The following is a 15,009-nucleotide window of genomic DNA, read 5'->3' on the forward strand; positions in this document are numbered from 1 at the left end:
AGGTTTAAATGGCATAACAATCGATATATCGCAAAGCACGCCACACCACTGTCTGGGACACTGCCGTTCCGAGGAAGAACGTCGTTTTAACCTGTAGTCATCGCGAAACTACCTTTGATAAAATAAGAAATTTCAGGAATCTTTTCATTATCCTCCCGTTTTTCAGATAATTTATTTTTAATTTCATCGAGAGTATCCAAAACATTTTAAGGAAAATCACTATCAAATGCCCCCCCCCTCCCCAAAAAAACTTTATGAGTGGAAATTCAGCAACGTTCGAATGTCCATACGACGTTTTTGCTCAGCACGGCAGTAGCAGCGTTTCCTGCTGTTACGGAAGGCAGCAGTAAGTGCATATGAACATGAGTCGCGATTGTAACTCGTTCTTCGGCACTTGGAGGCTCACTCTGGCATGGACTGGACTACAGTTTGCATTTGACAGCCGCATTAATTCCGACTCATTTCAGAAATAACATACGCGCTATTGATTTCCCTGTGAAGATAGGTGCTTTTGCGAGTGCGCCAGATATATTAGTTCCTAATTGCAAAATGTAGTCCGACTTAGTGATCTCTTTCGAAGGACGGTAGTTGATGTGACACCGATCCGCGCTCTCGTCGCGATCGCCACCGGATTCTCGGAGCGGAATTATAAACCTCGCATCCCGCATGAAAACCCCTACGGAGATACGCGGTTCTTCCAGGCCCGGGAGTGTGATCCGATCAGTTTTTTCAACGGCGCTAATTGCCTCTTTTTTATTTGATTGTCAGACTTGATTGATTCGGACACGGGCGAGTCGAGCGCGGACAGGAATTCTGCCGTCCTGAGGAAGAACGCCGTATGAGCCTTCAGGCGTTGCCAAATTTCCTTTAATAAAACACCAATTTCCTGGTAAACTTATGAATATTTTCCTTCCGATTTTTCAGATAATTTTGTTCGCAATTGCACCTCAGGTCCCTGAAAATTTCAAGAAAAAATATTCATATCTTCCCTCAAAAATAAACATTTTATTGAAGGAAATTTGGCAACTCTCAAATGTTCATGCGGCGTTCTTCTTTAGCACGGCGGAATTTCGGTCAGGCTCATTAACTGGGTCTTCCATTTGGGTTAGGTGCTTATCAAGAGCTTCCAGTTTGAAAATAGAAAAACCTTCGTCTTGACCAGAGACAGAGACAATATATTACCTTACCTCGCGCTCCTCTTTTCCTCAAAATGTAAAAGTTATACTTTCGGAGGTCAATGCTTAGGTTCGCCCCATGATGACGCATGACCAAAAAGTAGCGAAAATGGTGTAGTATCCTAATCTAATTTGCTAAAACTCACCTAAAAAGTACTTAACTCGACATTTGCAGAGGCAAAGGGAGACCCTCCATTGATATCTTGGCAATGGTGGAAGATTCTAATTTCAGGACGCCAACATTCAACTGTTGACCTACCTATTGGGTGGATGCTTGACAACGTGTTGAGTATTTTATTTCGCAAACAAACCGAAGTTTGGTAAGCTTATTTGGTTCATGATGTCACCTAAAGCTCATCATTCACCTCGTAGGTAAAATGACTGTTGCTCCCATATAATTGTCCATAAGGAAGCGTTGAATCCCCTGAATTAAAAGCTTCCATCTGCCGCCCAAAGGTTAAAAGAGGGTCTGTCTTTGATCCTGGACATTTATGGGTCGTAATACCGCGAATTTGTCCAATTCGCAAATTGCTCATCCATTAACATGAGGCAAAAAGTAGTGAAAGAAAAAAAGTGAACATTTTCCAACATGTTTCAAAGTATGTGCCCTTCACGCAAACCCTCCCGGAGACTTTAACGCCTGGATAAGAAAAGAAAAGCACCAACCAACATTTTCAAAATACCCCCCAAGTATACGTCCTCGCCGACTTTAACGCTGGAATAAAAAAAAGCAAGCATCTGCCAATATCTCCTCAGTACTCTTCGAGTAGACCCTCCCGTAGACTTGAACGGTAGAGCAGTGGCGTATGCAGGATAAGGTTGGGGGGGGGGACAAACCTTCCATTGGGGGGTCTGGAGGGTATTCCATACCCCCTAGGTACAGCGGGAGGTCTGGGAGAAAAATTTGCAAGATTTTAACCCCGTAAAACCTCACTCTTTAACAATTTCAGTCATGAAAAATGATGAGAAGCTCTCCACTATTTTCCCCCGAAAAGACCGTAAAGAAATTGAAGACCGTTCATACAAGACCAAATGGGATGTTTTAAGTAGATGGAAAAAATCCCCTAACTTCCTGAAGAAAAAATGAAGTAGGTAGACTCCCCAATTCCTTATACTCAAAAATTTTGATCAAATTATTATGGTGCGTGGAAAATATCGTCGTTTTCTCTCTCCACCCGATTTGTCTTCCATTCCCTTGATTTCTTTCATTTTTTTCTCAATTTTTTGGGGCTCTGGGGGGGGGGGGGGTGGTCCTGACCTCCCTGCCGCCCCCCCCCCCCCCCCGTAAATACGCCACTGCGGCAGAGTAAGAAGTATGTGTCCTTCAAGTATGCTACTTCAGAAACTTTAACGCTTGAATAAGGAAAAACGAGCATCTATCAACATGTTCTGAGCACGTTGGGCGCATATTCGGAAAATATTTTTAAGAGGGCGAAGAGTAATCACTGGAAGTGTGTCATAGTGAAAATGAAATCATTAAGTCATGAAATCTGCAACATCGGGAACAGAGATACTTGATTTCGTAGTTTCACCATCGTAATGTAGTTAGCTGAAGCCTCTTTGCCTTCTGAGTCAGAATGATCGAAGGCAAGCAGGAGAGGTGCCGCGACCAATGCCAATTCGTATCATATCCGTACAGTGGGAAATAACTTCTATTTCTCTGACTAAAATTCCAACTGGAATCTGAAAATCAATTAATTCAATTTAGAAAGTTCTTCACGGCTCTCAAAGCAGCTAAAATTCTACAACCACACGTGACCTCTTTAAAAACCCAAATCCCAGCTCAGAGATCATTTTTATCAATAGCTCCTTATTTTCTATTTATTTTCCCGCAAAAATATTATGACTTAATGAGTGAGGTGGAAAGGAAACATAAAACTTTCTTACTATCGAAGAAATTGCACGTTATAGGGTGCCTTCTTACAAATCAATTAGACATATTTATTTATGCTGGAAAGAAAAATAAGCCAATCAATTTATTAAAAAAAGAAACTAAAAGCAGGATTTGCGTGCGCCATAGGCCCTTTTGATTTTATTCATTCGCACATAGTCCATTTTAGCAAAAATACATCCAATGATAAAACTGCAAAACGACCAAACTAACAGAATATTCGATTGATTGCGTCGTTGTAGATTTTCCGTCAAAATTTGATTTTTAGAAGGATAAATGTCATCGCATATTCATTCTTATAATTTACTTAAAATTCTTAAAATTTTGTACAAAAAAATCCGGTGAAGATCTCTGGGGAAAATGAAAAGAGAGGAAATTTTTAAACACAGCAGCACCAAATACTCCTCTCCTTTTACTGAAATTTATTGACATCTAATTAAATGAAACAATATTAAAAGTATCCATGAGAAGGCATGTGTTTTAACCTTCAAGCTAGTATACTAAATTATGATATTTCTAGATTATATTTTGTTTGTTGTTCTTTTCCCTCCAGTTGGTTATTTAATCGGCCTACGTTAAGACCAAACAAAGCTCATTTTTTATGAACTCTGAGGTCTATAAGAATGCTTTTATTTAACAGTTCTTCGAATGTTCTTCGTGCGTGATGAATGCTTTTTATTCTTTATGACTTTAATTACATAGTCCTTTTCTTTAGACATAAGAATCATTTATCGCGATTTCATCAACGTCGATTTATTGTAATATTATAGAAAATTGCGGTAAATTGCGATTTCATCGCATTTTGAAGTAAAATGACATTTTATCGATGGCGATTTATCGCAATATTATCGAACGAAAAGTTGTGCTGAATTGATAAAAAATTAATCGATTTTATCGGAAGCGATCTAAGAGAGATAAAATTGCGACAAGGTCGAGGATAATTGCTCAGATGTTGATGATCAGAGCGATTTTATTGCCAAAAATTCGTCAAAAAGGCGCAGCTGAATTTCAAAATATGAGGATTTTTCTGTTAAAAAATGCCCCTTGGGGAATGAGCACGTACCTACTTTAATGTGGTTCTACTCGTTTACGACGCAGAAATTTGTTTTGTGTCCATTCTCACGACAACTCTGGCCCCACCGTGCGCTTCGTTTGCGGTCGCGACTTCATGCATAATAAATATTGATCCGGAAGGGAGCAATTAATTTTGAACGGTGCAATTTTAATCGCCTCTATCAATCGCTCCAGTTTTCTATCATAATTATTGCCAGATTGCTAGTGAGGCTGATTCGCTCTCTTGTCTTCCCGCGTTAATCGATGAAATGAGTTCCTTTTAACACCCGACAAGATCTGACGCTCTCGGATCTACTACCACTACTACCCGGAACTCTTTGAACTACTCGGATCAAAAGGAAAACCCTCAACACAACGTGAGAAATTTGATCACGCTGATTCTGATGCGAACGAAAAACATTGACTTTTTGGATCATGTCGACAAAAAGATCGATTGCTGTATCGAATGCAAAGTTATTTCCATAGTCAAAATATTGAGTTCACTTCTCTGCGATATTTAAATTTGGTGTGGTTTCGATTGGATAGGTAGGCCAATTGGACGTATTTCTATCAAACAGAACTATGTGCAGGTGGGAAAGATGGGGTCTGCTCGTTAGTGCTCGGGCCATAAGAATAAATGCGAAATATAAACCTAAAGTGACGAAGCCGTCATCGCGGCTCCTCGTGGAGGGCATTAACTCATGAGCCCTGTTCACAACGCTCTAGACACATGTCCATGGCTCATACGCTTTGCACATAGTTCCGTTTTACAGAATGTAAAATCCCGCTTTTCCATTTCAGCAAGTGAAATTGTGAGTCAACTGAATACGGCACCCATGAGCTATGGGTATGTGTCTAGAGCGTTGTGAACAGGGCTCATGAGTTAGGGCCGACCGCGAGCTGCCACGGCGGCGGCTTCGTCACTGTCGCTTTGTATTTCCCATTCATTCTTATGGCCCGAGCACTAACGAGCAGACCTCATCTTTCCCACCTCCACATAGTTCTCTTTGATATAAATACGGCCAATAGTGATTTTCATTGGTTGGCAACGCTGCTTTTCCTACATTTTAGTCCCATTATAAATAATGGATTCCAGGCGAGGCAGCCAGGCAGCCTACCTCGACCAGAGACAATATATCGTAGCTCCTCTGACATAAGGGCGTATCTCTATCTCCATGTGAGCCCCAAAAAGCATTAAGTTTTATGGACAACAGGGCTCAAGTGGAAATTGCGATACGCGCTTACGTCAGAGGAGCGACTATATATTGTATTGTCGCAGTCCAATCAATGTATTCGGGCGAGGCAAAAGCTAAGCTTGGAGATTCACACCCTCTCTCGCCGAGTGATGATTGATTAGCAAAGCAACTTTGTTGGGCAGTTTTTGGCCTGACGATGTCTGATGTATGTCGGATTGCGCAGCCAGCAAAGGAAGTTTGCCAAACTGGACCCTCTTTGCGAAACGGAGTTGCAAACGGGTTTTTAAAGGGTAAACCCTCTCGGAGACTTTAACGCCAGGGTAGGAAAAAGTGACATTTGCCAAAATTTTCAAAGTATGCGCCCTTTGAGTAAACCTCTGCGAAGACTTTCAAGCGTGAGAAATTCCGGGGAAAATATACATTAATTTTCACGATCGTAATTAGTTGAGCGGAATCAATTTGGCAACATTGGAATGCTCATGCGGCGTTCTTCGTTAGAAAGGCTGAAAATTCATGTTTCATCATAGGCAATTCAGCATGGTCTGAAAGCTCATACGACGCACAGTGGATCGAGTAAATTAGATAGGTCGGGCATAAATTTTTTAGCTGAAACAGTACATTTTTATGTTTATTTCGTCACATTTTAAATTTTAAGGGGTGGTTCCTGAGGACAATTTTACAAGGAAACCGATGGAACCACTTTTAAAAGCACGAAGTTTTGTATGAACGGAGTTATAAGCTCTTGGAGTTTCCAAATTTTCTCCTATCTCTAAGTCTCAAGACTTCTCCTATTGACTCGATCCACTATGCGACGTTGTTGGTTATGACGAGTGAAATCATGGAATAATAGCTACCAGAAAGGTAACTGACAGATCCTCCCGTAAGCTCGCGTATTATCACTTTTTCGAAGCAGTCTTTGCTCTTTTCCCCCGCGAAATTTGAAACGGCAGAGAGACGTAGGATGAGAGCGGCGGACTTAGCTCTTTTTCCCGGCGAAATTTGAAACGGTAGGCTGAGCGGGGGTTGCGGGGATTTGAAGAATCGGAGCGAAGATGACCGACTGCTGCCCCTTTGGTAGGTATTATTCTATGGTGAAATGAATCTAGCTGGGACTGGGTTGGAACTTACTTTGCGTAGGCTTTTTCTAGAAGGGCGGGCCAGAACTGGTCCGAGTGTTGAGCCTGGAGGAAGGCTAGTTTATTGTTGACGGTGGGAAGGCGGTCGTCGACGAGGACCTCGACCCACTCGCCGCACCACCAGAGCCGGAACCGGAAAACGCCGGCGTACTGGTCGCTGAACGTCTGGTCGGCCGGAACCACCCGGTAAAACAGCCCTTTGCTCAGATACAGCACCCCGATGCACGAGACCAGCCATCGATCTCCTGAAACAACATCATCAACATCTTGTAGCATACTCCACAATTTTTCTAACACTTTATCGCCACTATCAACTCTTTTTTCCATACAAATTAATTTTTTTAAAATTTTTTCTATAAAAATTAAAACATCTTCAAGAATATCGTATGATCGGTTTCTGAAAAAAAAAAAAATAATTCGTATCGAAAAAAGTGATCATCACTGTGAAAAAAAAGTCGCTTGAATCTGGAGTTTAGAGTATTAAAAAGATTGGAAAGAAAAAACACTCTCGATTAGGTAAATCGGATATTTGCGTAAATCGAGAATCAAGCCTCTTAATTTAACCGGATTTCCTTTTGATTCAAACAAAGATCCGATTGAATCAAGAGTGTTTTTTACTTGTCACTGTTTTCAAGAGTCTGGACTCTAGATCCAAGCGACTTTTTTTTCTAGTGATCATCATCGTCACTAGCCCGTCAAAACATCAGTTCCTTTCAAATCATCATTTAATCAATTATTAACCAGGGGGACTATGATGCCGTGGTAAGGAAGAACGCCGTATGAACATTCGAGAGTTGCCGAATTTCCTTCGATGAAATGTTTATTTTTGAGAAAAGTCATGAACATTTTTCCTTGAAATGTTCAATAACTTAAGGTAAAATTGCGAACAAAATCATCGGATAAAATGGGAAGAATGATCTTCATAAGTTTACCAGGAATTCCGTGTTTTATCAAAGGATATTTGGCAACGCGTGAAGGTTCATACGACGTTTTTCCTCAGCACGGCAGAATGGACCCTGATCCCTTTCCAGTCCAACCCGCCGCCGAGGCGTCCCTCCCCCACCCCGGAAGTCTACTTGACCCCTCCCAAGAAATGTGAGGGATTTTGCTAAGTATAAAGCGTGAAATAACTCTCTTCTTTGAAATTAGAATTGGATTAATTTCTCGTGGAGAACAACTCGAAATACGTCGTTTTCCCCATGAAAGAACGTAACTATATTTTAATGTTGCCAAATTTTTACTTGGAAACTGCAATTTTGATAGTACATTCTAGGGTGTTTTCAACTGATAATTTCACGGATTTTCCATCTGATCTCATGCAAAAATCAGACGAATTTTGGAAAAAAAATGACACACGTATATTCTTGTGAAAAATCGAATTGTATGAGTCAATTTCGCAACCTTGGAATGGACTTACGTCCCTTCGTTTAGGAAACGACGAAGTGCTTCTAAGGGTACAAAATTTTTCAACATTTTCGGGGAGAGGCCCTGCGGGCACTCTTTTTAAGCTAGGGAAGTTCCCCTAAACTTTCCTTCGACCTGAGGGAGTCCCGCCAACCCTCCTTAAAGGGGTGTCATCTTATGCCCCACAGAGCCCTCCTGATGAGATGTCCTTCTGTCCCCTTTTCCCCCAGAAAAGTTCCTAGTTCCACTCGACCAAAAGGAGTTTCCTTTTCGGTAAAATTTCAGTTTCTTAGGACTTTTGGAAAAGTACTTTTCATCAATCACCGCTATCGGGGTAAAAACTCAATTTCAATACCTGCACTATCAGTTTAAAAGTAACTCAAGTGTAATGTTCAGACTGTGAACATGCTTTCTCAAAATCATGAAACTTTTTTTCCTCCATTCATTTCAGTTTGAGAGCTTGGAAACGTCTCAATTTTAATAATTTCGTTCGTGAATTGCAGCCATTGAATTGTCTTCGCGGTAAAGTGAACAACACCTCAATGTGTTGTGTGCCGAGTTTCATTTAGCTCGTAGAAACAAAAGCCATTGTTCCTCTGAGTCTTTCCCAACAGCCGATGTTGATCTTGAAAGAGAGACAGACCTCCGATTGGAATGGATTGAGTTGCGAGCATTTCAGCACGTCTTACTTATGCGCTATGCTATCGTCCAGGGTTGCCTCATGTTCAAGTTTAAATTTTTTCCCTTCTATTTCTTATGTACTCGTATTAGATAGCCCGCGGGTAAAGTTCTTTTATGGCGAGAGAATGGCCACTGAAGGATCCAATTCTGCGGCCTAACTGTTGAAATTGAAAGACAGAACGATTGACAGAGGAGTCAAAAGGAAAATGTACTGGTAAAAAAGTATCTCGGTTCCAGACTCCTAAAAATAAGACAAGAAAAGATACTCTTGATTCTATGGGACTTTTGCTTGAATCAAAAGGAAATCCGCTTAAATTAAGAGACTTGGCGCTCGATTCGAGCAAAAATCCTATTGATCAAGGGTAATTTTTCTTGTCAAATTTTGTAAGAGCTTGGACTCTAGATCCAAGAGACTTTTTTCAGTATAGAGCGATCCTATTGGCGGAAGCGGAGGGTTATTACAATGAACAAAGGAGGTAAAGTTATAGACTAGCTAACGGCAACTCACGGGTGAAAAGTCTATTATGTTTTCCTCCTAGTCTATGACAACCACCTGATTCGACCAATAGGACAGCTCCATTTGCTCTTTGTCTTCTTTGTCTGCAGCTTTGTCTTTTTATTTATTCTATATAAGTCACCGTAAACTTTACTTAAATTAGACACAGAGGCTACTTTTTTACTGTACTGAAAAAGAAAAAGTTACGGGGTATATAGCCATACCGTCCGTTCCGGACTCAGAGGCCAAAAGTTCCGGGTGCTAAGCCGTAGTTTCGACTGCTCCGGCTGCTATACTGAGAAAAAACTATGGTCATAATTCCCATATTACCCTGGCAAAAATTGGCGATAGGAGCTGCGTTTCAAAATACCATAGAAGTTCATACAGCCGACTAAAGAAGGCTATTGAAAATTATATAGCTGGCTGTAGAAAGCGGAGCAAATCGTATAGCCGGGCTGTACGAAGCTATAAAAAAGTATACAGTCGGGCTATAGTTCCTATCGCCGGGCTTTACACTTTATCGTCATTGACTATAAAAGGCTATAGGAAATTGTGTAGAAATTCGTGTGCTTTGGAAATCATTAAGTTTGATACGGAACTACCATAATATTTACAAAACACACATTATATTTTCCTTTAAAACATATTTTCTTCATCAATTAAAATGAGAATAATCCACACAGAGTGTGCAAACATTTCAAAATCGTGAGTTGAAAAACGCTGACTCCGCGAGATTAAATATTAGAGCCTAACACAAACGGAGCGGCGACGCACTGGCGCCTACAAACCTAACAGCGATACTTCACGCATTGCGCAAACGCGCATTGACGCCTACAAACCTAACAGGGATACTTCCCACATTGCGCAAACGCGCATTGACGCCTAAAAACCTAACAGGGATACTTCACTCATTGCGCAATGCTTGAAGTATCCCTGTTAGGTTTGTAGGCGCTAATGGGCGTTTTGCGCTCTCTGCCCGCCCGCCGCGCCGCGCCGCAGCGTGCCACGGCGTCTGAAGCAACTATTTCACACCAGAAATATTGCACAGATTGCAGATATTTGCACAGTATCATAAAAAATTGAAGGCGCTCCAACATATTAAGAATGACAGGTATCCTTCAAAAGTACGGAGCTTTCCTCGCAAAATAAATCAAGATACTACGGCACAAAAAGAGAGCGGTAGTCCAAAAACTAAAACCTAGTATCCGTATTTAGTAACGTTTAGCATAAACTTTATCGTCTGCATGTTGCTTAATCGTCATCGGCTATGAAAGGCTATAAGAAATTATATAGCCGGCTACAGAAGCTATTGGAAATCTTACAGCCGGCTTTAGGTCTGTAGTATTTTGGAACACACATTCTACTGCCAATTTTTACCAGGGTAGTGGTGTTCAATTTGAACTCTTAATTAGTAGTGGCCATAACCAATAATAGTGATATTTTTACTGGAGTTATCGTAATTTTACAAGTGTGCGGTAGTAAAATTACCATTTAATGGTAAAAATATCTCTATTATTGGCAATGGCAACTACTAATTAAGAGTTCATATTGAACACCACTAATATGGTATTTATAACCATTATTTTTTTCTCAGTGTACGCCGGAGCTTTCGGCTTCTGGGCCCGGAACGCGGACGGTATGTCTGCATAGCCAGTGAGTACGACTTCCGCGGCCGAAGTTTTTTTTTCAGTGTGTGTGTAGCGACGCCTTGCAGGTTTTGCATTTCCATTCCTCATTTTTGAATTTGAATTTGTGCAGGAAATGTGGCAACGTGGACGTGGAGGCAAGTGCCAAGCGCCAACATCAATCCGAATGGTCAACACTCTTAAGCCGAGAAAGTAAATACGGCAGTGGATCCTCGGACACTCGTGGATTAGCCCGTGGCTCGGAGTGAAAGAGATCCATTGCGAAGGCGTGGAGTCGAGGCGAGGAAGAGAGAGGCCGTGAGTCGGCTATTTCATCCGCCGGACAACGAAACTTCCTCGCAAAGTCACAACACGGAGTATATACCTAAAAAACACTACGGCAGACTTGTCCAGTTCTCTCTGTACTCGACGCCACCATTTTAGTCTTCCAAGAGTATACAAGGATTATGACCCTCATCCCACTAACTTCTTTCTCGGTAGGGGTGTCATTTCATACGGATCTTAATGCGAGAGGGCAAAAGTTGTCGAGAGCTTGGTCAGTTTGTTTGAGAAGGAGGAAAACGCTTCTAAAAATCTCGAGAAATTTCCCAGGATTGAAGTACTAGGCGCAAAGTGCAGAGAGGGAATTTCTTGGTTACAGTGTCTCAAAATCTCCGCTAAGGTTTTATCCATTATAATGAACCACTAGACGAGGTACAGATCGACAAACCCGTAAATGGATCGACAAACCTGTAAGTGGATCGACAAACCCATAGGTGGATCGACAAACTCGTAAATGGATCGACAAACCCGTGAATCGATCGACAAACCCGTGAGTCGATGGACAAGCCCGTGAATCGATCGAATTTGGTCGACGGAGTCGGTGTCGATTGATTCACGTCGATCGACTCACGTTTTCCTTTTTCGATCAATTCATGTCGATCGAATCCACACCGGGTTTTTAATAATTTGTCGATCGATTCATGTCGATCGAATCGACACCGGTTTTTTAATAATTTGTCGATCGATTCATGTCGATCGAATCGACGGGTTTTCTAATAATTTGTCGATCGATTCACGTCGATCGAATCGACACCGGTTTTTTAATAATTTGTCGATCGATTCATGTCGATCGAATCCATACCCTCCCAAAATGAAGCATTCTGATACATGTTTCTTAACCATAATTTCAGGTAAAACACTATTCGCGCAACGGACATTACTGACGTTAACTCCTAACCAAGATATTGAATGTTTCTTGACGCGTGAATTCAAACCTCCCGCTCATGAAAACTCAATGGTCTGCGTGAGTCAAATCGCACACTAAACGTTACTGTGGCAGTTTCTGCAATACGAAAACACAGTAGCCTCAATCATGACGCTTTGGCTCAGCCTTAGCGAATTGTTAACATTTTGAACGATAAAGTTTGGGAAAGGGACAATGCTCGATTGAGAAGCCTGCTGCAACCGTTGTAAGGCGCGATTTGGTTGGTTGGTAGTCACGAAGTTTCTTGTTACCAGGCAATTCAAATTTCCTGTAATCAATGTAAAATTAAAACGTTGATATCTTTGTTAGGAGTTGATTTCAGTAATTTTTGTTGCAAGAATCGTGTTCTACGTGAAATTCTGGTTAAAAAACATGTATCAGAGTGCTTAAATTCGTACCTTGTCTGGTGGTCCATTAAAGCAAATGTATGTAATTTGTTGTAACTTTTACAGAATATTCTTTATGACTTGACAGTGCTGAAAAATTCCAGGAAATTGAGCCAATAGTTTCCTCTATGAAAAAAAGGACTGGAAATTGCGAAACACCGCAACCAAGAAATGCTCTTTCTGAACCTAACGCCTCGACTAGATAGTAGTCCAGGCGCCTGGTAAGTCTACCTGGAATTTTGGGTACACAGCGATTTTTTTGGCTTACTTTATGTTTTTTGGGTCGCTGAATCCGAATCTGAAGTTTCCTACCGCGTATCAACACGCCTACACCTACACGCCTTCAATTGAGGCGTGATACCTCACGCGTTCCGGAGAGTTCAAATAGTTGTATCCCTGCGCCTTAGCAAGGCGATGGAAGCTTAATAGGTATTGAAGTAGCGTCCCCGCGTGATTTTTCGGTTTTCCTGTGCCGCTACTGCAGTTTCGACCGTTAAGGCCGTAGTTTCAGGGCGCTAAAGTCAAGGTTGTATTTCGCGAATGAATAATGTTCGCAAAATAATTAAAAATTAAGAAGCAGGAGTATAATTTAACGAAATAATAAAGGGAATTCAAATCCACAATATATTGCACATCAATATGAAAAATCTCGTCATGTAAATACAGAAGATTCGAAAACGCCTTCAATTGAGGCGTGATACCTCACGCGTTCCGGAGAGTTCAAATAGTTGTATCCCTGCGCCTAGCGTCTCCGCGTGGTTTTTCGGTTTTCCTGTGCCGCTACTGCTGTTTCAACCGTTAAGGCCGTAGTTTAAGGGCGCTAAAGTCAGGGTTGTATTTCGCGAATGAATAATGTTCGCAAAATAATTAAAAATTAAGAAGCAGGAGTAATTTAACGAAATAATAAAGGGAACTCATATCCACAATATATGCAAATCAATTTGGAAAATCTCGTCATATAAATACAGAAGATGCGAAAACGCCTTCAATTGAGGCGTGATACCTCACGCGTTCCGGAGAGTTCAAATAGTTGTATCCCTGCGCCTTAGCAAGGCGATGGAAGCTTAATAGGTATTGAAGTAGCGTCCCCGCGTGATTTTTCGGTTTTTCTGTGCCACTACTGCAGTTTCGACCGTTAAGGCCGTAGTTTAAGGGCGCTATAGTCAGGGTTGTATTTCACGAACGGATAATTTTGCAAAATAATTCAAACTTAAGAAGCAGGAGTAATTTAACGATATAATAAAGAGAACTCAAATCAACAATATAATGCAAATTAATTTGGAAAATCTCGTCATATAAATACAGAAGATGCGAAAACGCCTTCAATTGAGGCGTGATACCTCACGCGTTCCGGAGAGTTCAAATAGTTGTATCCCTGCGCCTTAGCAAGAAGGTGGAAGATCAATATTGAAGTAGCGTCCCCGCGTGATTTTTCGGTTTTCCTGTGCCGCTACTGCAGTTTCGACCGTTATGATCGTAGTTTAAGGGCGCTAATAGTCCAGGCGCCTGGTAAGTCTACCTGGAATTTTGGGTACACAGCGATTTTTTTGGCTTACTTTATGTTTTTTGGGTCGCTGAATCCGAATCTGAAGTCACCGCGTATCTGGTGAGCATTTTCCGCCATTTTGAAAAAATGGCATGAAAAGGCCTTTTTTTGCGGTTTTTTTTATATAGCGGCTACGTATGAGAAAAAGTCCGGTTTAATTTAATGTTTTGAATAGCTGACATAATTTGGATGAAAATGGTGTATACATATGCTAGGTTTGCTTAATAATAGAGGAAGATACAGCATCGTGAACATCGCGCCCATTCACGTTTTCGCGGCGTACCCGTCAACGTGCGATCCGGCTCGCCATGGTCAGCCAAGTTCCGAAGCGTTCCAAAGTTCCGAGATCCGAGGTTCCTCAATTTTTAAGCAAACCTAGTATATTTATATACCATTTTCTTCCAAATTATGTAAGCTATTCAAAATATTAACTGAATCCGGGACTTTTTCTCATGCGTAGCCGCTTTATCAAGAAAACCGCAAAAAAGGCCTTTTCGGGCCATTTTTTTAAAATGGCGGAAAATGCTCACCAGATACGCGGTAGGAAACTTCAGATTCGGATTCAGCGACCCAAATAACATATAGTAAGCCAAAAAAATCGCTGCGTACCCGAAAGTCCAGGTAGCCTCATTTTTAGCTACCAGGCGCCTGGACTATAGTGTTAGTGGTGGGTAAACTAGTCATGTCTACATTGGGTTTAGGTTTTTGAGAAAGAGCTTGCTGAATGTCCGAAATTGTATTTCACTGCCTCTTCTAATTCGTGCGTGTCCCATTCAGTGCAAGTCAAAATAAGCTGTAGTTCAAATCACTTGCAGTTAGCTCAAACTCGCAGTTACTTCATTCTTCGCGCACAAGAGGATATTTCCCTCTCTCTCTCTCTCTCTCCCCCCCTCTCCCTCCCCCTCTCCCCCTCTCCTCTCCCTCCTCTCTCCCTCCCCCCTCTCTCCCTCCCTCTCCCTCTCTCCCTCCCTCCCCCCTCTCTCCCTCCCCCCTCTCTCCCTCCCCCCTCTCTCCCTTCCCCTTCCCCTCTTTGTCTTATTCTTTTCCCTTTTCAACAGAATTTGGGATGAAAAATCTATTTCTTTGTTTAATCGAAAACCAATGTTCACAGTAAATTATATTGTTTCTTTTTTTTAGCGTGTATTGAAAAATT

At 41.5% G+C, this 15,009-nt stretch overlaps 1 protein-coding gene across 1 annotated transcript in view; it reads right to left on the reverse strand.

The window, feature by feature from the left end:
• The window catches only part of CalpC (calpain C), a 104,863-nt gene that overhangs the window by 45,041 nt on the left and 44,813 nt on the right, over nucleotides 1–15,009 (reverse strand). The window contains exon 5 of the mRNA XM_072297662.1: nucleotides 6,444–6,696. Within this exon, the coding sequence (XP_072153763.1) occupies nucleotides 6,444–6,696 (253 nt within the window). The remainder of the gene's footprint in view (nucleotides 1–6,443; nucleotides 6,697–15,009) is intronic.

The sequence above is a fragment of the Bemisia tabaci genome, chromosome 3 (assembly GCF_918797505.1).
Source record: "Bemisia tabaci chromosome 3, PGI_BMITA_v3".
Lineage (NCBI taxonomy): Eukaryota > Metazoa > Arthropoda > Insecta > Hemiptera > Aleyrodidae > Bemisia > Bemisia tabaci.